General features: G+C 36.0%; 1 protein-coding gene across 1 annotated transcript in view; it reads left to right on the plus strand.

Moving 5' to 3' along the window:
- ABCD3 (ATP binding cassette subfamily D member 3) overlaps nt 1-23519 on the plus strand; it is a 176226-nt gene that overhangs the window by 110093 nt on the left and 42614 nt on the right. The window contains exons 4-9 of the mRNA XM_007936070.2: nt 4702-4790; nt 8776-8845; nt 14147-14244; nt 14586-14709; nt 19606-19662; nt 21542-21684. Coding sequence (XP_007934261.1) covers nt 4702-4790; nt 8776-8845; nt 14147-14244; nt 14586-14709; nt 19606-19662; nt 21542-21684 — 581 coding nt within the window. The remainder of the gene's footprint in view (nt 1-4701; nt 4791-8775; nt 8846-14146; nt 14245-14585; nt 14710-19605; nt 19663-21541; nt 21685-23519) is intronic.

The raw sequence follows: 23519 nt of genomic DNA on the forward strand, positions 1-23519 counted from the left end.
GCCAACCCTATACATGTTCTTGGATACACTCCCCATTTCATAGACATACCTAATAGTTCAGCCTGTCCACCCATCTATCCACCCATATACCCATGTTTTCCTTCACTGATAACACAGTACTGTATGTGCAAAAGGGTTCATCTTTGTTGTCTGTACCTCCCATGGACCTCTCTATGTCTTTCTCATCCTCAGTGCTGCCATATTGGTCACTCACATTTGGTCATGTACTATTTTTGATGGAGACAAAAACAGACCTTTAACCCCAGTTCAAGAAAATGAAATAAACCTCCTATAGAAATCACAGAAGATGGGAGGTAGGGATAGAAAGGAAAATTAATGTTTTTTAAGATTCTTCTTTCCCTTTCTGAAGCCAGTGCTTCTAACAATTTATTTTTTCATTACACTCTTCTACTTATTACATTAGTAATTCAATTAGTCATTCAATTGATAATTTTGAACTTAGAAACCTAGAAAACAACAATTGAATATAGAGGATTATTATTTCCATTTACCTGTTAATAAAGAATTTATTCCTCATGCTGTGAATTTGAATGTCAGAGTAAAAAGAAAAAAAGTTATGTCTAATATTGACATTATTAATGCTGTAGTTTTATTTTGCTACCCTGAGCTTATCACCACCACTTAACACATGAAATGATGCAAATATGCTTGCTTACAATTGTCTGTTTTCTCATTACTTTATATGTGTAACTCTTACTTTATAAAGGAAATTGAAAGTCTTGTTAGGGACATGGGCATCATTACAGATTTTTCTAGCAAATTGTACCAAATTAATTTTATTTAGGTAAAAATTTTAGGCTTCACCATTTGTTACTTTAACTACATATTGGCAGCTATTACTGTTTTTGAAAAATTAAAGTTATATATTAAATGCATAAGAAAATCACAGTAGACTATGATGCAAGTAATTAGTTATACCTTTAATGCCTATAATTGATTAATTATATGAAGGCAACTCATTTCGTCTTCTAGAGACTCACTTGTGAATTCTGGATGGTGAAGTTAGAGTAAATGATCTATGAGGCCTTTTTCATTTATATAACATTTTAAAATTCCATTTAAATTCCGTTGTTCATAGAGTCGCTATGGGAGCTCTGGTGACATAATGCCTAAGGCATTTGACTGCTAACCAGAAGGTTGGCGGTTCAAACCCACCAGCCACTCTTTGGAAAGAAGACTGGGCAGTCTACTTCCGTAGAGATACCACCTCGGAAACCCAAGGAGGGGTCACTATGAGTCGGAATTGACTCAACGGCAGTGAGTTTGGGTTTTTTGTATAGAGTTGCTATGCATTGGAGCTGAATCGATGGCACCTAACAGCAACAACAGAGGTAAAATGTCAGCCAACTGTATCAAAGCTAGAGTAAAACTTTGAGTTTGTTGTTATTAGGTGCTGTCAAGTTGGTTCTGCTTCATAGTGACTCTAAAAGAACACACACTTTGGTTACAATAGAATGAAACACTGCCTGGTTGTGTACCATCTTCACAGTCCTTGCTATACATGAGCCTGTCATTACAGCCACTGTGTCAATCCATCTTGTTGAGGGTCTTCCACTTTTTTGCTGACCCTGACTTTACAAAGCATGATATCCTTCTCTAGGGAATGATCCCTTCTGACAACATGACCAAAGTAGATGAGACAAATTCGGGCCATTCTCACTTCCAAAGAGTATTCCAGCTGCACTTCTTCCAGGACAGATTTGTTATTCATCAATGGTACTTGAAGTATTCTTCACCAACAGCACATTTCAAAAGAATCAATTCTTCTTTGGACTTTCTTTATGCATTGTCTAGCTTTCACATGCATACAAGGTGATTGAAAATACCATGGCTTGGGTTAGGCACACATTAGTCTTCAAAGTAACATCTTTGCTCTTCAGCACTTTAAAGAGGTCTTTTGCAGAAGATTTGCCCAATGTAATATGATGTAAATTTCTTGACTGCTCCTTCCATGGGTGTTGATTATGGATCCAAGTGAAATGAAATCTTTGACAATCTCAATCTTTTCTCCATTTATCATGCATGATGCTGCTTATTGTTCCACTTGTGAGGGTTTTCATTTTCTTTATGTTAAAGTGTAATTCATACTGCACATTGCAGTCTTTAATCTTCTTCAGTAAGTGTTTCAAGTCATCTTCACTTTCAGCAACCAAGGTTGTGTTGTCTGCATATCACAGGTTGTTAATGAGTCTTCCTCCAATCCTGATGCCACATTCTTCTTCATATAGTCCAGGATTTTGGATTATTTGCTCAGCATACAGATTGAATAAGTATGGTGAAAGGATACAACCCTGACGCACATCCTTCCTGATTATAAATCATGCAGTATCCCCTTATTCTATTTAAATGGTAGCTCCTGCTCTGATTCCTCATGAGCACAGTTAAGTGTTCTAGAATTCCCATTCTTCACAATGAATTTTTTATGATCCACACAGTCAAATGCTTTGGCATAGTCAATAAGACACAAGTAAACATCTTTCTGGTATTCTTTGCTTTCAGCCAAGATCCATCTGACATCAGCAATGATATCCCCTGTTCTTGTCCTCTTCTGAATCCAGCTTGACCTTTTTGGAAGTTCTCTGTCAATATCCTGCTGCAACCAGTTTTGAATTATCTTCAGCAAAATTTTACTTGTGTTGATATTAATGATATTATTCGATAATTTCCACATTTGTTGGACTATCTTTCTTTGGAGTAGGCACAGATAATGGATCTTTTCAAGTCAGTTGGCCAGGTAACTATTTTCCTAATTACTTGGCATAGACAAGTAAATGCCTCCAGTGCAGCATCCATTTGTTGAAATGGCTCAGTGGGTATTCCATCAATTCCTGGAGCATTATTTTTCCCCAATATCTTCAGTGCAGCTTGGACTTCTTCTTTCAATACCATTGTTTCTAGATCATATGCCACCTCCTGATACAGTTGAACATCGACCAATTATTTTTTGTACCATGACTCTGTGTATTCCTTCCTTCTTCTTTTGATGCTTCCTGTAGAATCTTTCAATTTTACAACTTGAGGCTTGAATTTTTTCTTTTGTTCCTTCAGCTTGAGAAATGCCAAGTGTTCTTCCCTTTTGGCTTTCTAACTCCAGGTCTTTGCACATTTCATTATAATAATTGACTTTGTCTTTTTGAGCTGCTCTTTGAAATCTCCTGTTCAACTCTTTTATCTTGTCATTTCTTCCATTTGTTTTAGCTACTGTTCAAGAGCAAGTTTCAGTCTTCTGATATCCATTTTGACCTTTTCTTCCTTTCCTTTCTTTTTAATGACATTTTGCTTTCATCATGTATAATGTTCTTGATGTCATCCCACAACTCGTTTGGTTTTCAGTTACTGGTATACAATGCATGAGATCTATTCTTCAGATAGTCTCTTAATTCAGGTGGGATATAATCAAGATTGTATTTTGGCTCTCATGGACTTGTTTTAATTGTGTTCAGCTTCTTCTTGAACTTTTTTTATATGAGTAATTGATCATCTTTTCCACAGCAGCTCCTGGCCTTGTTTTGGTTGAAGATAATGAGCTTCTCCATTGCCTCTTTACACAAATGTGGTTGATCAGATTTCTGTGTATTCCATCTTGAGAGGTTCATGTGTATATTATTGAAAAGGGTATTTGCAATGGATAAGTCATTGGTCTTGCAGAATTCTATCATGTGATCTCTGGTGTCATTTTTATCACCAAGGCCGTAATATATCCAACTACTGATGAGTCTTCTTTGTTTCTAACTTTCACATTTCAGTCACCAGTAATCATTAATACATCTTGATTGTATGTTTGGTCAATTTCAGCATTAAGTTGGTAAATATCTTCAGTTTCTTCAGCGGTTGGTGTATAAATTTGAATAATAGTAATATGAACTGATTTTCCTTGTAGGCGTATGGATATTATCCTATCACTGACAGCATTGTAGTGCAAAATAGATCTTGAAACATTCTTTGTGATAGTGAATGTGATGCCATTCCTCTTCACTTTGTCATTCCCAGCATAGAATCTTATTATTGTCTGATTCAAAATGACCAATGCCAGTCATCCATTTGAGCTCACTAATGCCTAAGATTTTGATCTTTATGCATTCCATTTCTTTTTGGATCACTTCCACATTTCCTAGAGTCATACTTTGTACATTCCACATTCAATTATTAGTGGATGTTTACAGCTGTTTCTTTCCATTTTGAGTCATGCCCCATCAGTAAATGAGGGTCCTGAAAGCTTTACTCCATCCACCTCATTAAGGTCCACTCTACTTTGAGGAGGCAGCTCTTCCCCAGTCATTATTTTGAGTGCCTTCTGACCTGAGGGGCTCATCTCTGGCACTGTATCAGACAGTATTTCATGGCTGTTCATAGTTTTCCAGTAATAATATATAACACACTGTTTCACTGCTGTTTATAAGGTTTTCACAGGCCAATTCTTTGAGAAGTGGATGGCCCCTTCCTTCTTCCCAGTCTTAGTCTGGAAGCTCCACTGAAACCTGTCTACTATGGGTGACCCTGCTGGTATTTGAAATGTTGATCGTATAGCCTCCAGCCTCACAACATGCAGGCCAGCACAGTATGACACAGTGACAGATGAGTGGTGGAATTTTGAATTTGGAAACCAAAAATCTTTATGAAGATAACATTTAACTTTCTAAAAATGCATTTGTTTAATTTATAGTACTTGCTTTTTTTTAGACAGGTTACTTGATACTTATTGCTGTCATGCTGGTTTCTCGAACATATTGTGATGTTTGGATGATTCAAAATGGGACACTTATTGAAAGGTACCTTTTCTTTCACCTTCCTCCTATATGTATGAAATACTGGTGTGTTTCATATTTAAGTAGTACCTTAATTCTAAATTAGGCATAATATACTAGGTCAAATTATGTATTTATTTATTTATTGAGTAAATATTTATTGAGTGTTTATAATGATGGGATATACCAGTGAACAGGAGAGACCCTGTACCAAGACTCACTGAGCTCACAGTATATCGAGGGTTACCAGTCCAACTGCCAATGAATTGATCCTGACTCATGGCAACCCCATGTATATCAGGATAGAACTGTATTCCTTGGCATTTTCAATGGCTCATTTTATGGCAATTGATTGCCAAGTCTTTTTCAGAGCTGCCTCTGGATAGACTCAACTTCCATGTAAACAGAAAATGATAATGCAGTATAAGAAGTGCTGTAATTGGTTTTATTTTAATGAAATAAAATGAGATAATTTGGAGGAAAGTATCAAAGCATTTAAGAGGAACACAATGATTTTATTATCAAGAAAGAAAATTTTAGTCTTCTGTTTCTGAAGACAGTACTTTTAATATTATTTTTTATTATGCTATTCTATATATTACATTACTCAGTCATTGCAGTTGAATTTTGAATTTAGAAAGTTAAAAAATAATTGAATATCTAGGGTTATTATTATAGCTATTTACCGTTTACCTGTTAATAAAGAGTGTATTCCTTATAATACCAATTTAAATGTTAGCTTAAAAAAAAATTTTTTTTTCCATGAGATTTTTTGTTTGGTTTTCATTTTGTCTATGAGTGTCTCACATCGTCTTTTTGAAAAACATTATTTTGGTGTAATCTCAGACTTACAGAGAAGTTTCAAGTAGCTTACTTACACACTTAACTCAGATTTACCAATTGTAGAAGTAATTTTAAAGTTAATTGTTTGACTTAACAATTTTTACATTGGTAGTTGATTAAATTAAACCTTTAAAAATATTGAGAATTCATAATAATTTTATTTAAAAACTTAACACGTTTCTCTAGCTTGCTGCTAAAGCTACCTTGTGAATAGATTTATCTGTCTTCCTTTTTGCCTCTTCCAAAGTAAGTTTAGATTAGTGTATTTTTGCTAAAAGAGTCTCAGAGACTCATTATCATTCCTAATGTACTTCATTTTAATATCATTTTCATTTTTTATGCTTATTAGCAGTGAGTGACTAATGACTTTGGAAAGGAGCTCTGGTGGTGTAGTGGTCATGGCATTGGGCTACTCACCAAAAGGTCAGTGGTTCGAACCCATCAGCTGCTCTGCAGAAGAAAGATGAAGCAGTCTGCTTCCATAAAGATTTACAGCCTTGCAAACCCAATAGGATTCACTATGAGTCAGAATCGACTTGATGGTAGTGAGTGAGTTTGAGTGACTTTGAAGGACGGGCAAATCTTAACAAGACAGAGTCCTTTAAGATAGAAACTAGTGATTTCCTGATGTAGAGGAGAATGCTTCATTCCCTCTTGCTGTTGTGTCTAATTATAAATATGTATTTTCTTTTCACTCAGTTGGCTGCAAGCAGCATTTTAAAATTTTTTAAGTATTGTTTGTAAAGATTGTAATACATATATTTAGAAGTAATAATGATTAGGGCTCTTACAGATTACTCTTTGTTAATTATTATTATTATTATTTGCAGTGGAATAATAAGCAGAAATAAGGCTTTCTTCAAGGAACCATTTTTTAAATTCATAGCTGCTACTCCAATGGTAAACTATTGCTGAATGATGGCATGTGCTTTACCATAGTTTTATAATCCTGTGTGGTTCATAGCTTGGGCACCATTGAAGCACTTTGGTTTTGTACAGTTTGGTTCAAACAATTTTAACTAAATCTCTAAATGTTTTATACTCTCTTAATTGCTTCATGTTTCTAATATTGTTATTGCTTATACACAGTTTTCTTTTTTGTAGTTCTATTTTAACTTCTGTCTAGTTCAGCAGGTTTTTTTTTTTTTGATTTTTGCTTTTTAAAAGTTATATCAAAATTTGACTATAATTTTTCTATCAGTCTAAAGCAACATTTCCTGAAGTTTGTTTTGTGGAATACTAGCTGGAGGAAGTATAACATCTCTAATCTCAGAGGGTTAGAATTCATATATTATGTATTAAAAACTTTGAGAAATTGTTTGGTAAAGACCTCTGTTAACTTTCTGTAATCCAGGGTTTCCCAAGTTTATTTGACAAAGAAACATTTTTTCTCTAAAAGACAATGATGGTACTTGATATTATTCACCTACTCCATGATAAAAATCAAATTATATTTCTGTCTTATACCAGCCATTTTTTGGGGGGCACAAGGTTTAAATCATTTAGTCCGCTGTTTCTCAGAATAGATTTTATTTACATTTGAAAATATTAATGTTATTTGAAAAAAGAATTGTATGATCACATAATTTATTTCTTTTTAGCTCATCAAAGACACGGGATTCAAAGATTCTTTGCTTGCATGACATAACTATTTCCAAACTTTTTTTTGAAGTAATAGAGCCCTTATTTTAAATAAATTCTTACTGTATATTTTAAAACAGTTAAATGTGAAAACCTATTTAAAAAAAAAAAAAAACATAAAAGAGGAGCTGGTCTAGTTGTAAAATGTTAAAGGAACAGAAACCTCCATAGAATCATTCTGAGACTCCAAGGAACCCTACTTGTCTATTCCGAATCCAGCATTTAGTCCCAGGGTCTGCAAACTACAATCTTCCAAATCCTGCTGCTGCCTGTTTTGCAAAATTTTACTGGAACACAGCTACACTCACTTTTGCTTGCGCTTGTTCTTCTGTGGCAGCATTTGAGTAGTGGCAACACAGAACTTTGGTCCCACAAAGCCTAAAATATTTATTCTAGACCCTTTACAGAAAGTTTTATTCCCTCATCTTGCCTTTAGTTCACACAGATGAAAATCAGGACATTAAAATATTTTTAAAAAAACAAATGGTATTTTATGTTTGTTTTATCCATAGTAATGCATTCCTGGGTCTATAGTTTTTCATTGTTTTCTTGCCATCTAAACTTCTTTTATGGCATTTGTCTTGGTTATCTACTGCTTCTATAACAGAAGTACCACAAGTGGGTGGCTTTAACAAACAGACATTTATTTTCTCACAAATTAGGAGGATGGAAGTCCAAATTTAGGGTACTGGCTCTTGGGGAAGACTTTCTCTGTTGGCTCTGGGAGAATGGCTTGTCTCTTTTTACCTTCTGTTTCTTGGTTCCTTGGAGATCGCATATGGCAAGGCATCTATCATCCCTCAACTGCCCTTTTTTTTATCTCCAAAGAGATTAATTTTAACAATTACCCTATACTAACACTTCCTCATTAACATAACAGAGAAAACCCATTCCCGAATAGGCTTACAACCACAGTTACAAAAAACACCAAACCCATTATTACCACTGAGTCTGTTCCAACTCATAGGAACCCTTTAGGACAAAGTAGAACTACCTGTAGGATTTCCAATACTATAAGCCGACTACCACATCTTTTTCTTATGGAGTGACTGAAAGTTCAAACCACTGACCAACACTATTTTTGGGGAGACAGTTCAGCCACTCCTCAGAAGAAAGGTTGGGCAATCTACTTCCATAGTGATACCGCCTCAGAAACCCAAGGAGGGGTCGTTATGAGTCGGGACCGATTCGATGGCACATAACAACAACAACAACAACAGTTCAGTCAGTAACAGCAGCTTAAGCCTTTTTTTTTTTTTTTAAAATGGGCACTTTTACTAAGTAAATAACTAATTTTCATTCTCATTCCTAGTTTTGTTGTTTGCAGCAATCTGTTTAAAATGATAAAATTTCAAAAGTTGCAAACATGTTTTTATAAGAAAAAACTTTTTTGCAACTTTGTTTCTTACTGATTCTTTTGATTCAATAAAAATTCCCAAGAATAATTTTATAGGTTTACCAAAATCGTCTTGATGTTATGTTTTGCTTCTTTTGCAACTAATGCATTGCATGTGGTGGTTTGCAGTGGTATCATTGGTCGTAGCAGAAAAGATTTCAAGAGATACTTATTCAACTTCATCGCTGCCATGCCACTCGTAAGTGTAATTCTTTAAAAATCTTACTTAAATAGGAAAAAATTACATCTTATTAAATCCTTATGAATTAATAATTAATACTAAATTCTTTAAAGATTTATGATACTACTAAATTCCTATTTTAAGTTTAGTTTTATAGTTTATAGCAGAATTTTTCAGTATAAACCTTTATACCAGAAGGAATTTTGGTTCATTTTCATTTATAGTATACATTTGTGGGTGATTTTTTTTTTACCTCTAGGCCAGAATTTCTCATGACACTATTGACATTTTGGGTTCGATAATTCTTTGTTGTGGAAGCTGTCCTGTGCATTTTAGGGCATTTTGCAATACCTCTGGCCTTTATGCATTAGATGCCAGTAGTACCTCATCCCCATCCAGTTGAGACAACCAAAAATGTCTCCAGAGATTGCCAGATGTCCCTGGGGGCACAAAATTATCCTGGTTGAGAACTACTGCTTTAGATCATAGACTATTACAGTAGCATGAACCAATTATGTACTTTTAGGTTGGAATTATTTTGGGGGTGGAAAAGAGAACCTTGATTGTGAAATGGAATTAAATTGAAAATGTCAGAAATTGTAGCCTAATAAATCTTGAGGAAAGGAATACATTATTTTAGGTCTTTTAAAATAAATAAAAGAAATATAGATATCAGTTATAGATTGAGATTCAGTAGAAGACCACAAAATCAAACTTGAGTCTTTAAGAGATTATAGGAAAGAAACACCAGACTGCTACGGGAGAGACAGAAATTATATTCAGGTATATCTATGTATGGTAGAAAATAGAATATTTATAAAATCTATGGGGGAGATGCAAAATAATCATACAGTTGGGTAAAAGAAATTGCTTAAATTCCAGTATGATTTGTGAATATATCAGGAATATGGAAAAAATGCTTAAGATCTAAACTTAAAAATAAAGTATGTTAAAAACAAAGCCCCATATGTAAAATACTAGAAAAAAATATTCTAATTGTGTTTAAGGACAAATTGGGTAATTTGAGAATTTTCTTTAAAGACCTAATAGCTTGTAATAGAAAAATAAGCATTTATTTAAAAACAACAGCAAAAACCTAACACATTCTAATTGTGTAGGGTCAGAGACCTGAAGATTTGGGCTGCATTTCTGAGTGTATAGAATGATGTTGCTTTCATTCTGTGTTCTTATTTAAGAGAAGAGAGAGATTCCCGTGTGTGTGTGTGTGTGTGTGTGTGTGTAGAGGCGTAGCTTTAAAGACAAATGCCAAGATTTACCATAATATTTATTCTTAAATATTAGCTCATGAGAGTGGTAATGCCTTAGGGTAGAAGTTAATTAGATAACAGATTAACTTCTTCTTCTGGTCAGGTAAGGGGTGGGCAGTATTCTCAGTACCAGAAATCCTCAGCCTTTTCATTTTCAGAAGAGATTCAGTCTTTACATTCTAAAAACCTAATCATCATCTAAAAGCAAATGTCAAGTGAAATAGGGCAAAAGATGTTACAAGGCGTTGGCTGGAGGGAACCAGACTAGAAAGGTGTTGGTGACGCTCAGTACCTGGTAGAGAACATAACCCTGTCAGTAGCTTCTAGCTATGTTCTTTCCTATTGGAAATGCCTGGGGATGTTTATAAATGGGCATGGTAGCAGTTATTGCCCTTATATAAGCAAAGTTGGACATCATGTGGCCAATTGGATTATAAAATTACAAAGCTCCCGTCCCTCACTGTTCTTCATTGCTTACTGTATTTCTTTGCTCATAACACACCAATATAAATGGCATGCACAAACATAATGCACATAGCATGCATAGGAACCTAACATAGGAGGAGGTAGCACAGTTTGGAAAACAGCAACAGCAACTGTATAATTCACACTTTGTTTGCATAAAAAAATATAATATTTAGGCATTGGTACTATCCTAGAGCTGACTCAAAAAACAAAACAAAACAAAAAACAAAACCCTGATGTAAAAATAGCATGTCATATTTTGAACACTGTTTAATCATTGACAGTATTCAGCGTTTCTCAACAAAGAAATTGTGCCTTTGGGTAAGTTACTTGCTAACTCTGGACCCTGGTGCCCTCATTTGAATTAGTTTTGTCCAATTCTAAAATCTGTGAAATAGGCTAAGTGAACGCTTTTGTTTGACATAATTTTTTATTTGATGTAATTCTGTCACTGTACTTGGCAAAGTTAGATGTTTTGGCTAACAAAAGAAAAATGCCTTGCCATATAGGATTAGACACTACTGTGATTTTTGTTGAAGTCCTTGAGTGGTACAAAAGGTTAATGTGCTTGGGTGCTAACTGCAAGATTGGAAGCTCTAGTCCACCCAGAGGTTCTTCAGAAGAAAGTCCTTGCGATCTACCTAAAAAAATTTGCCAGTGAAAGTTCCATGAATTACAAAAGTCCAATCCTGTTGTGTGTTGGATCATCATGAGTCAGGGGCCTACTTGAAGGCAACTAACAAGAATAGCATCTAGTAGACCATATATTGCATTGAAAAATGCCTGTGTACTTACCAGTATTTATTAAATCATAAATTTAACATCTGCTTTATGCCAGATACCATACTAGTAGATACTGAGGACAGTGGTGAAGACACAGGCCCTGCCCTAAAGGATCTTGCATTGTACTGGGGAACACTTGCAGTTCCTCATGCTGCAGCCAGATTTTGTGGAGTACATATGAAAGGCATTTAGCCTAGTGCTGGAGGGATTCAAAAACCAAACCAAATCTACTGCCGTCAAGTTGATTCTGACTCATAGCGACCCTCTAGGACCGAGTAGAACTGCCCCATAGGGTTTCTAAGGTTGTAATCTTTATGTAAACTGGCTGCCACATCTTCTTCCCACAGAGCAGTGGTGAATTCAAACTGCTAAACTTTTGGTTGGCAGCCTAGCTTTTTAACCATCGTACCACCTTGTTGGAGGTATTAGGAAAGACTTTTCTAGGGCAGGTCACACATCTGAACTGAGTTCTTTGTATAAGAGGTTACTGTTGTTAGGTGCTATCAAGTGGATCTTGACACATAGCGACCCTGCATGACAGAGTAGAAGTGCTCCATAGGGCTTTCTTGGTTATCATGGTATCTATTTTTGTGTGTGTGTTGTAAAATATATATAACAAAACATTTGCCATTTTAACCTTTTTTTTTTTAAAGTGTACAATTCAGTGACATTAATTATATTTACTATGTTGTACAACCATCACCTCTATCCGTTTCCAAATGTTTTTCATGACCCTAAACAGAAGCTCAATGCCCATTTAGTAGTAACACCTTTTCCTTCTGCCCCTAGACCAGGAAAAGAGAAAAAAAAAAAAACCTCACTGCTGTCAAGTTGATTCAACTCATAGTGACCCCTCCTTGGGTTTCTGAGGTGGTATCTCTATGGAAGTAGATTGCCCAACCTTCTTTCTGAGGACTGGCTGATGGGTTTGAACCACTAGCCATCTGGTTAGCAGTCAAAAGCCTTAGGCACTATGCTACCAGAACTCCTAGACCCTAATTACCACTAATAAACTTTTGCTGTATGCATTTGCCAGCTCTATATATTTCATGTAAATGTGAACATGCAATATTTGCCCTTCTAAAGAAAATTTAAGTCAGCAGAGGCAAGGTGGTCAGCAATACAACAGAGAAACACAAGGATAGGAACAGCATGGCTAATACCTTCATAAGGGGAAAGAATGGGGTAGACTCCCTCAGGGACTTGCCCCTGTCTAGTCTCTGGGAGGGATTTCCCTGCTGTGGGGATGTGTGCATCACCAGGCTCTTTGGTTGTAATTTTTATGGCAGCAGATTGCCAGGTCTTTTTCCAGTGGAACCAGTAGGTAGGTTGAAACCACCAACTTTGTGGTTAGCAGCCAAGCACTTAACCTTTACGCACTAGGGTTCCTTTGTGTAAGAAGACTGGTAGCCAAATAAAAACTAAAGATTCTAGGGTAAGTGCAGCAGAAACAGTGGTAGAGAGGTTGGGAGATGAAACTAGAACAATAAGCATGTGCCTTATTACGAAGAACTTTTTATGTTGCTTTAAGGAGTTAAGAGCAGATTCAATAATAGCAACTTTACGAACAGCAAGGAATTGGGACTTGTATTGCTGGGGCTGTAGGATCCATGTAAGGATTTTAAGCAGTAGAATGTCATAGTCAAATGAGTATGTTAAAGAGCTTATTCTGACTGAATTGTGGAGAATGACCTGCAGAAGGTTTGTTATAATAACCCTGATCATTGATGTTGGTGGTAGAGTAAACTAGAATTGTAATTTGAGGTGGAAGGAAGTAGACAGGTTATAAAAATACTGAGTTAAAAGCAGTAGGACTTGATGGCTGCTTGAAGATGGAGGCATGGATACCTGTCAGATTTCCAGATTGCGCAGCTGAGTTGAATGGTATTACAATTCACTAGGAATCTCATGAGGGTTCAGATTTTTTAAGTAAAAGTAGTCCTCTGGTGTAGTAATACTTTTCTAGAGATGAAATATTTTTGTGGTTTGTCAACCCATGCAGTCCTGCTTGACAGTATTTAAATTTTTCTAAAAAGGAAGAAAGGAAATCTCTTATAATTGCAGAAAACAATTTGAAATTAAAAAACAAAGAAACACCATTAAGGAGTACTAAGTTATTAATTTATGTCAGAAAAGAAAATAACTATGCATTGCTAATACTTGAGAAGTCAGCTGATAGGACCATTTGAAAACATCATTTGGGTTATAGATCATTTGTGCTTTGCAAAGACTATTAGAGAAAATTCATAGGCATACATGAGTTCAGAATTGTAGAAGGATTGATCTTATAAATATAATGAGAGAAAAGAGTAGTAAAGATGGCTCTAGAAATAATTTGGAAAATAGCATTCATGTATATAAAACATTGTGGTTTTTTTTTAACAGATGCAGATACAGTGTGTATAGAATTCTGTTATCTAGGGTTGTAGTACTGATACTAGGACATACGATATAAACATGTCAGGACTCTTAAAAGCAAGTCTTTACACTGATAGAAAGTAACAGATTTGGCTTGTTTATTTTACCCCCTTCCAAAAAAGGCCAGGTACTTCTCATAGGATATTAGCATATTCTAAAATTAAGTTCCAAGCAAAGTTTACCATGGACCCATTAAAGCCAGTTGCATTTAGTTTACCACATTTTCTTTGTATTTGTAAAACAAAAGTGAATCCTATCAGTTGGACCATCAGCTATAAAAATCATGGGATTCAGGGCACAGCAAATGATAGAAAAATAAATATAAGTAGAAATGAAGCAAGACTAATAACATGTGTTTGTTTGTTTGTTTGTTTGTTTGTTTTAGATCTCTCTAGTTAATAACTTCTTGAAGTTTGGGTTAAATGAGCTCAAACTGTGCTTCCGAGTAAGACTCACTAAATACCTCTATGAGGAGTATCTCCAGTAAGTGATAAACTATTTTTATATTAAAAATACTTAAATTGAACAGTAATATTTTTGATACTGAGATACAGACATTTTTTACATGTTTTTCAACAAAACTGCTAGAGACTTAAGCATAGAGGGAAATACCTCAGGTGTTTGAAATGTGCCCTTGGCTTTTCCATTAATTGGCAAGTCTGTCTTCTCTGGACCTGCTTTCTTGTTTGCAAAGTAAACAAGGACTATCTTTATAGCTTCCTTTGGCTCTAAACTTGTATGTTTCTATAAATTTGCATTGAGGTATAACGTTAATAATGTTTGCTTAGTTTTATTTTAAAAATCATTTCTTATTGCTGTTGTAGGGCTTTCACATATTATAAAATGGGAAACCTGGACAACAGAATAGCTAATCCAGATCAGCTGCTTACACAAGATGTAGAAAAATTTTGTAACAGTGTAGTTGATCTGTATTCAAATCTTAGTAAGGTAAGTTTCTCTATTTTTTAAAAATTTTAATTTGTTGAATTTTTAATCTATGTATTTACATAGAATGTAAGTGAATACTAAATAAATATTTAATGCTTTTATAAGAAAATGAGAGTTGTTACAAAAATTTTAATTATAGTATTTTTTGGTACTTTTAAAATGTATTTGTGAGCTGCTTTGGCCAGCAACTGATAATTTAATGTCTTACTAGGAGCTCTGGTAGCATAGTGGCTAAGACACTTGCCTGCTAACCAGACGGCTGGCGGTTCAAACCCACCAGCCACTCCTCGGAAGGAAGGTTGGGCAATCCTACTTCCGTAGTGATACTGCCTCGGAAACCCAAGGAGGGGTCGCTATGAGTCGGGGCCGACTCGACGGCACATAACAACAACAACAACAACTAGCTGTCAATTTATGTTTCAAATTTCATATGTATTACACTAGGCAAGGAGTTTCTGTTGTTGTTACGTGCTGTTGAGTCGATTGCCAAGCATAGCAACCGTATGTACAACAGAACAAAACTACCCGGTCCTGGGTCGTCCTCACAGTCAGTGCTGTTTGAGACAGTTGAGTCTGTTGTTGCAGCCAGTGTCAGTCTGTCTCATTGAGGGTCTTCCTCTTTTTCACTCACTTTCTGCTTTACCAAGCAGGATGTCATTCTGAAGAGACTATTCCTCTTGAAAACATGACGAAAGTACGGAAGATGAAGTTTCACCATCTCCCTCAGCCCCCCAATCCCTCCTTCTAAGGAGCATTCTGGCAGCACTTCTTCCAAGATAGATTATTCATTCTTCTGGCAGTCCATGGTTTATTCAGTACTTTTCACCAACACCGTAATTCAAATGCATCAGTTCTTTGGGCTTCCTTATTCATTATCCAGCTTTCATATGTATGTGAGACTATTGAAAATACCATGCCTTGGATCAAACATACTTTAGTCCTCAAAGTGACATCTTTGCTTTTTAACACTTTTAATTAAGTCTTTTCCAGCATATGTGCTCAAGGCACTAATACACTGCTTGATTTCTTGACTGCTGCTTCCATGGGTCTTGATTATGGATCCAGGTAAAATGGAATGCTTGACAACTTTAATCTTTTCTCCATTTATCATGATGTTGTTTATTGGTCCAGTGGTGAGGATTTTTGTTTTCTTTATGTTGAGGTACAATCCATACTGAAGATTATAGTCTTTGGTCTTCATCAGTAAGTGCTTCAAGTCCTGTTTGCTTTCAGCAAGCAAGATTGTGTCATCTGCATATTTCAGATTGCAAATGAGTCATCCTGTAGTCCTGATGCCATGTTCTTCATATAGTCCAGCATCTTGGAGTATTTGGTCAGCATAAAGATTGAATAAGTATGGTGACAGGATATACCCCTGATGCATACCTTTCCTGGTTGTAAACTATGCAGTATCCTCTTGTTCTGTTGGAACAACTGCCTCTGGATCTATGCATGGGTTCTGAATGAGCACAATTAATGTTCTGGAATTCGCATTCTTTGCAATCTTGTCCATAATTTGTTATGATTTACTCAATCAAATGCCTTTGCACAGTCAATAAAACACAGGTCAATATCTTTCTGGTATTCTTTGCTTTCAGCCAAGATCCATCTTACATTAGCAGTGATACCCTTCCTTCCATGTCCTCTTCTGTATCTGGCTTGAATATCTGACATTTCCATGTTGATGTACTTCTACAACCATTTTTGAATTATCCTCAGGATAATTTTACTTTTGTGTGATATCAATGATGTGTGATAATTTCTCTAATCTCTTGAGTCACCTTTCTTTGGAATGGGCAAAAAATGAGGACTTTCTACCAGCCTACTTCTCTGCCTTTGTATCTATAATTCTAATAGGTCATTTAAACCAAAACCAAACTCACTCCATTGAGTTGATTCTGATTCAAAGTGACCCGCATTGTGTTTCCAAGGCTGTAAATCTTTAAGAAAGCAGACTGCCTCATATTTCTTCAATGGAGTGATAGGGTTCAAACCACTGATCTTTGGTTAGCAGCCAAATGCTTCAACTACTACACCACCAGAGCTCCTTAATAGGTCATTTAAATAGTAGTCAAAAAAATTTTCCCAAGACATAAGTTTATTTCAGAAGTTTTCTGATTTTTGCTTTTCCTTCTTGATTCTGATTATTAGCAAGTTTTCTTTCTTCTTACTAATTTCTTCAGTTCTTACTTGTCTTACTCATCTTTTTGAACATCCTTACAGCTTTTGCTATAGTCTTCTCATTAAGCTTTGCCATTAGCTCATGCATCTTCTTCGCCATTACCACCTGCATTGACTAGAACATGTGGTGGGAACCTGTTAGATTGTTGCAGTGTAGTGAATTACATGGTATGGCTTTTTTAGCCATAGTCTCTGTAACTCCTACAGGATTATTGTGAATAACTGCTTTTAAACTCCTGATTGTTAAGGTCACCCACCTTGGGTATTTCTGTTGTAACATGAAGTAATCTTCTGTAAAGCTTACTGTCTCAGGTGTAGAGATCTCTGATGTTGGAATTGGTTGGTTTTGCTATGCTTCCAGGCTTAAAATGAGCCCTCCTAGAGACAGAATCTATTCTCACTGCCAGCTGAGAGAGATGCCCGGCTGAGAGACAGCAGCAGTGGAACCAAGAGGCATGGGACAGAGTAGCAAGCTTACCTGGCCCACAGAGGTAGAGGCAGAGGCAGAGGCCAGGCCGAGAGGCCAAGGTCTAGAGAGGCGTGTCTAAGGGCACAGCGGAAGGGAGACTGTCCTGATCAAGGAACTGTATCCTGAGCATGTTCCTGAAGTTGAATTGTAGCCTGTTGCTTCCCTAATAAACCCCATAATCTGTGAGTTCTGTGTGGCCACTGCAGCAAATTATCGAACCCAGCAATGAGGTGGTGGGTGCCGCAGAAGGGACAGTTGGTGTCAAGGTTGGTAAGAGGTATGGAGGGTAGTGGCATGTCTGGCTTTATAGGAACAGGCCTTAGGCTGCTGATGGTGATTCTGTCTTCCTCTTGTGTTAGAGGAGGGCAGAAGATGTGACCTCCTTGCCCCTTTAGCACCTGTCTACTCAGCATTTCCTCTGTACTTCAGAGCTATACCCCTGCCCAACACTGTACTAAGATATCTTTCCACTTCGTGCCAGACTTTCTTATTTAGTTCTCCAGAAGCCTTTGTTAACTGATCCCAAACTAAAGGAACTCTGAGAACTACAGATGGTTCAGTAATTCATTACTAAACTTTGTGTTACCTCAATACCACATTTTAAAGTTTGTTCTGTGTGGGAGTGGTGATGGTTGTATATATAAAACTTTAATTTTGTAGATGTAATATTTTTAAGATCTTAACACTATGTATTCTTTACATCAGTCTAAAGATCAGATCTTGTCACATCTGTAATAAAGAAGAACATTATCAATTAATTATAGTGGTGCTTATGTACTACAGTATGCTTCCTATTTTAAATCTAATTGTTTGAACTCTGACTTAAATTATGAGTCATTATTTTTGTCAGTAACTTTTAAATGTACTTGAATTTTATATCTAGCATATGGATGATTTATAAAGCAAAAAAAAAAAATTCATTTCAGTACAAACCATTTAACAAAACAAGCCATCTATCCTCATACTGAGATAAGTATTAATTAGAAAGGTGACTTGATGATAGATACAAAGTAAATAAAGACAGTTTCAGTTTCTTGGAAAATACCTCAAAATATGTACAACTGATGTTTCATCAGTGGCATTTTTTCCATATGTGAGGAACAGAACATTAGTGTATTTTTTAGTTCTGGAATCTTAAGTTTTCTGTTAGAAGGTTAGACACAGACTCATTCAGTTATTTCAATGCATGGATGTTGTCAAAGTAACGGAATCAAACAATGTTTAGAGCAAGAAGAGCTTCTCATTTTACAGGTGATGATACATAGAGACGAGAAAAACTGGTAGCAAATTTAGGGTTACAACTCAGGTTATTTTATTTAGTGCCTTTCTGCTATATTGAGAAATTACTAACTTAAACCAAACCAAACCCACTGCCAGTGAGTTGATTGCGGCTCATAGCAACCTTATACAACAACATAGAACTGCCATACAGGGTTTCCAAGGTTGTAAAGCTTTATGGAAGCAGACTACATTATCTTTTTCCTATGGAGCGTCTGGTGGGTTCGAACTATTGATCTTTTGGTTAGCAGCTGAATTATTTAATCACTAAGCCAGTAGAGCCACTATTACTAACTTACTAAGGGCTAATTACCACAGTAGAGCTACCTTAGTTGATGAAAAGTGATATATGTTTTTCCCACTTTATGGTCAGTAGGCATTGTTAAGGCTGTACATTTTAAGTTTCTTGAAAACAAGAACTGTTTTATGTCGCCATTGATCTAAATCCACCTAAATCAGCCCCAGGGATACAGGTGAGGAGAGACAACTCAGGGACGCCCAAAGCAGCAGGCCAGAAGAGCAGGAGAAAGGGGATTAAAAGCCAGGGAGCCAGACAGAGGAACAGTCAGCCATAGGGACCCAGATGGGGGTGATACAAGAGGTCTCCAACAGCAAGACAAACTTGTCTGTCGGTTTGTCCTACTGTGGTGACATGTAGACATGAGTTTTGAGGCTGAGCCTCTGGTGTTTAAAACCCAGCAAAATGCACCTGGTGCACAGGTAACAGCCCAACTTCTAGACTGAGACAGACTAGGAAGAAGGAAGAGGCTGTCCACTTCTCAAAGAATTGGCCGGGGAAAACCTTATGAATAGCAAAGAAATCCTAGCCCAGTATGTTATATACAGTGAGAACTCTGCATGTTGATAATGCTGTGTTAAATAACATTTTGCATTTAACATATTAACTATCCATCTAGGCATCCTAGTTCTTTAGTTTTAATTCTTTGTGCTCTAATATTTATTTACAGCCATTTTTGGATATAGTTTTGTATATCTTCAAATTAACAAGTGCAATCGGAGCTCAGGTGAGTTTATTTTTGTCTTTTAAATTACTGTAATACCATGTTATGAATAGCTAGATCATCTATAAGAATTTTTTGCATCTCAAAGAATATATTTTCATAGGATGTACCAAAAAACTCTGACCAGTTATAAAATAATATTGTATTAGAGATTTTAAAATACATTCCAGTTTGGTTTTTGAATTTTCCTCAAGTCAGATATATAGAAAATGTTGTGGCGTTAATAATGAGAAGTGCTTCAACATTGAACATACTTAATTGTTGCAAAGTGATATCTAAAAAGAGATTTAGAGGCAGCCATGTTAATAAGAATGTTAAAGGATTTAGAATGCTATAGCAGTTTTAGGTTTATTTTATAGTAATGTAAATGGTTGCCTATCCCATGAGCCTTATTACCTATTTCTCTGATATTTTGTGATGGTAAGACCTTTCAGTTTTCTCTAGGCATTCTCATTGAATTTTGGTAATTTAATATGTGATATTGTTATATATTTAAAGCACAGCCATATCATAGTGTAGTTGTTTTATGCATATATGTGTGTATGTATGTGTACATAAATTTTGGAGTTGTTTAATAAATAATTTATATAGTGGCTTTTGTTGCTTTCCAAAATACTGGTGAATGCAGTTTTTTTATTTGAATTTTTTGTCTTCCTAAACTCTTAATATCCTGTGATCCAGATTTAATCATTCTTGTAGGTTCTTTTTACTAGAAGAAAGTGAGTAGGCCTAATCTATCTTATCTCTGTGTTATGTTTGGTACTTACTATATTTCTGTAACATCTCCATATATTTCCATTATTGGACTCTCTATTTCTTGAAGGTTGAGGTTATATTTTAGTTATCTCTTTGGCCTATACTTGCAGTAGTTGTTGAAATGCATGGAATCAATCATATTTAATTTTTAAAAAAAAAAATCTCAAATATTCTATATCACATACATTTTGCTAGATAGTTGGAATAAAAAGATGAATAGTAGTAAAAGATGTAGGTAGTGAAACAATTATAATGCAGTATTATATGTCTAATGGTAAAAGCTTGAATAAACTACTTAGTGCACAAAAGAATTAGAGGGGATATTTGAAATGCTTTGGGGAGGATAACACAGACATCCATTAGATATGGTAGGCTTGCCAGAGAGAAGAATAACCTCACTGAGTGGCATATTCAGGAAACAGTTGGTTCTGTATGGCAGATAATATTCCTAATACAAGAATGAGGGAAGGGCCTGTGATAAGATTGGAAGGATAAAAATGAAGCTTCTCTCAGGATGGTCAATGGGTGCTAATGTCACTTACCAAGTTAGAAGGTACAGCAGGAAGAAGCACAATATACAAGAAGGGAAGGCCAGATAAAGCTTATTTAGGGAATTGAGCTTGAGGCATCTACACCATAGTTGAGCAAAGATGTATGGTACTTATTTGGAAATAATATATTAGGTTCATAAAGAATGATGGAGATAAAAATTTGGGGTGAGAAAAAGGCTAAGGAAGGAGCCTCAGGGAATATTAACATTGTAAGAGAAGGTGAAAAAGAAGTCTGAAGTCTGTTGCCAAATACTGCAACAGAATTTTTTCTTGGAATAGAAGAATGTTAAATGCTAGAGAAAAGTTAGGATGAGGACTCTGGTTAGTTTTTAGGTAAGCAAATTCAGGAGAGCCAGGGGGTAGACTGCAGAGGTTGGAGGAGTGGTAGATGAGTAGTAAAGGTATAGAGATCCAGTGATTGTTTTTTCAGAAAAGAAATAATCAAAAACAATTGATCAGAGAAGGAATTTGTTCTAAAGTCATTGGGGTTTATTATTAAAAATTGTACATGTTTGCATCTACTGAATTTATCAAAAACTTGAACTTTTTATATCTTTCTCTCCCAATAATAATAGGGTCCAGCAAGCATGATGGCTTACTTGGTTATCTCTGGGCTATTCCTAACTCGACTTAGAAGACCCATTGGTAAGATGACAATAACTGAGCAAAAGTATGAAGGAGAATATAGATATGTTAATTCCCGTCTCATCACAAACAGGTGAGGAAAAATGTATTACAGCTGCTAAAAATTCCTTTCTATGTATATTGATGTCATATAAATTAACTCAAAAATGTCTGGGACATCTATTTCTGTTACAATGTATATTTTAAAAGGCACTCTGCTGATGCAGTGTGTATTTTAGTGTGTATTTGCTATTTTTGAAAATACACATTACCAAGGATATTGTTGTTGTTGTTGTTATTTGCCGTCGAGTTGGCCCTGACTCATAGCGACCCCTCCTTGGGTTTCCGAGGCAGTTATCACTACGGAAGTAGGATTGCCCAACCTTCCTTCCGAGGAGTGGCTGGTGGGTTTGAACCGCCAGCCTTCTGGTTAGCAGTCAAGTGCCTTAACCACTATGCTACACATTACCAAGGATATTAGTTTTATGAAATAGTAGTCCTGCACATTTCTGACTCTTTGTATTGTTGGTTTGCTACATGGTACCCCTGATTCATCTTTTTATATCTTCTATATTTTTGTTAAGTTTCTTCTAATTTTCTGTAAACTTTACTTTAAATATAGTCAAAATACAATTCAAATCAAATTTACTTACAATATTGCTTCAAAGAAAATGTCTCAATTCACCCACAAATATTTTTATTTTGAAACTATGTTTGGAATACTCAGTAAATGTTACTGCCTGTGTCTCTGCCTATTTTCCCGATAGCTAAAAAGTCTAAAATAGGAAGAGAGAATGTGGGCTTTGAATCTAGCCAGACTAGTTTCAAAATCTGCCTTCTTCATTTATCTGTTATATGACTTTCAGCAAGTTATTCATGTTGTTGTTGTTGTTATGTGCCCTCGAGTCTGACCCGACTCTTAGTGACTCCTCCTTGGGTTTCCTAGGTGGTATCACTATGGAAGTAGGTTGCCCAACCTTCCTTCCGAGGAGTGACTGGTGGTGGTTTGGACCACCTTCTAGTTAGCAGTCAAGTATGTTAGGCACTATGCTACCAGAGCTCCTAAGTTATTCATAGGCTTATTTATTTATAGTATGTCCCCAAGATAGGGTTATTGTGAGGATTAAATATATATAAAGCTTCTAACATAGTTTTTGATATATAGTAGGTACTCAGTACATTTTCTCACCCTCATGTCATATTGATCTGCTTTCAATTTTAAGTCATTTTGAAGATTCTCATATTCACTGTAGAAAAGATTGAAGTTGTCAAGGATTTCATTTTACTTGGATCTACAATCAGCGCCCACAGAAGCAGCAGTCAATAAATACTGTGATGTATTGGGCAGATTTGCAGCAAAAGACCTGTTTACAAAGCAAAGATATCACTTGAGAATTATGGTGCACCTGACCCAAGCCATGGTATTTTGAATCACCTCATATTCACACAAAAACTGGACAGTGAATATGTAAGACCAACAAAGAATTAATGCCTTTGAGCTATGGTGTTGGGAAAGAATATTTAATATACTATCAATTGCCAGAGAATGAACAGATCTGCCTTAGAAGAAGTAGAGTCAGAATGTTCCTTAAATACAAGAATGGTGAGACTTTGTCTTACGTGCTTTGGCTGTGTTATCAGGAGAGACCAGTCCCTGAAGAAAGACATGATGGTGGTAAAGTAGAGAGTTAGCAAAAAAGAGGAAGATCCTCAATGAGATAAATTGACAGAGTGGCTGCAACAGTGGGCTGAAACAGCAACAATTTTGAGAATGGTGCAGGCCTGGGCAGTGGTTTATTCTGTTGTACATGGGGTTGCTATGGGTTGGAGCCAACTTGATGGCACCTAACAACAACAGAGAACTTCCAGAGGTTCAAGCCGGATTCAGAAGAGGACGTGGAACAAGGGATATCTTAGCTGTTGTCAGGT

The sequence above is a fragment of the Orycteropus afer genome, unplaced genomic scaffold, assembly GCF_000298275.1.
Source record: "Orycteropus afer afer isolate SDZICR_OR568_19922 unplaced genomic scaffold, OryAfe1.0 scaffold00033, whole genome shotgun sequence".
In the NCBI taxonomy this organism is placed as follows: domain Eukaryota; kingdom Metazoa; phylum Chordata; class Mammalia; order Tubulidentata; family Orycteropodidae; genus Orycteropus; species Orycteropus afer.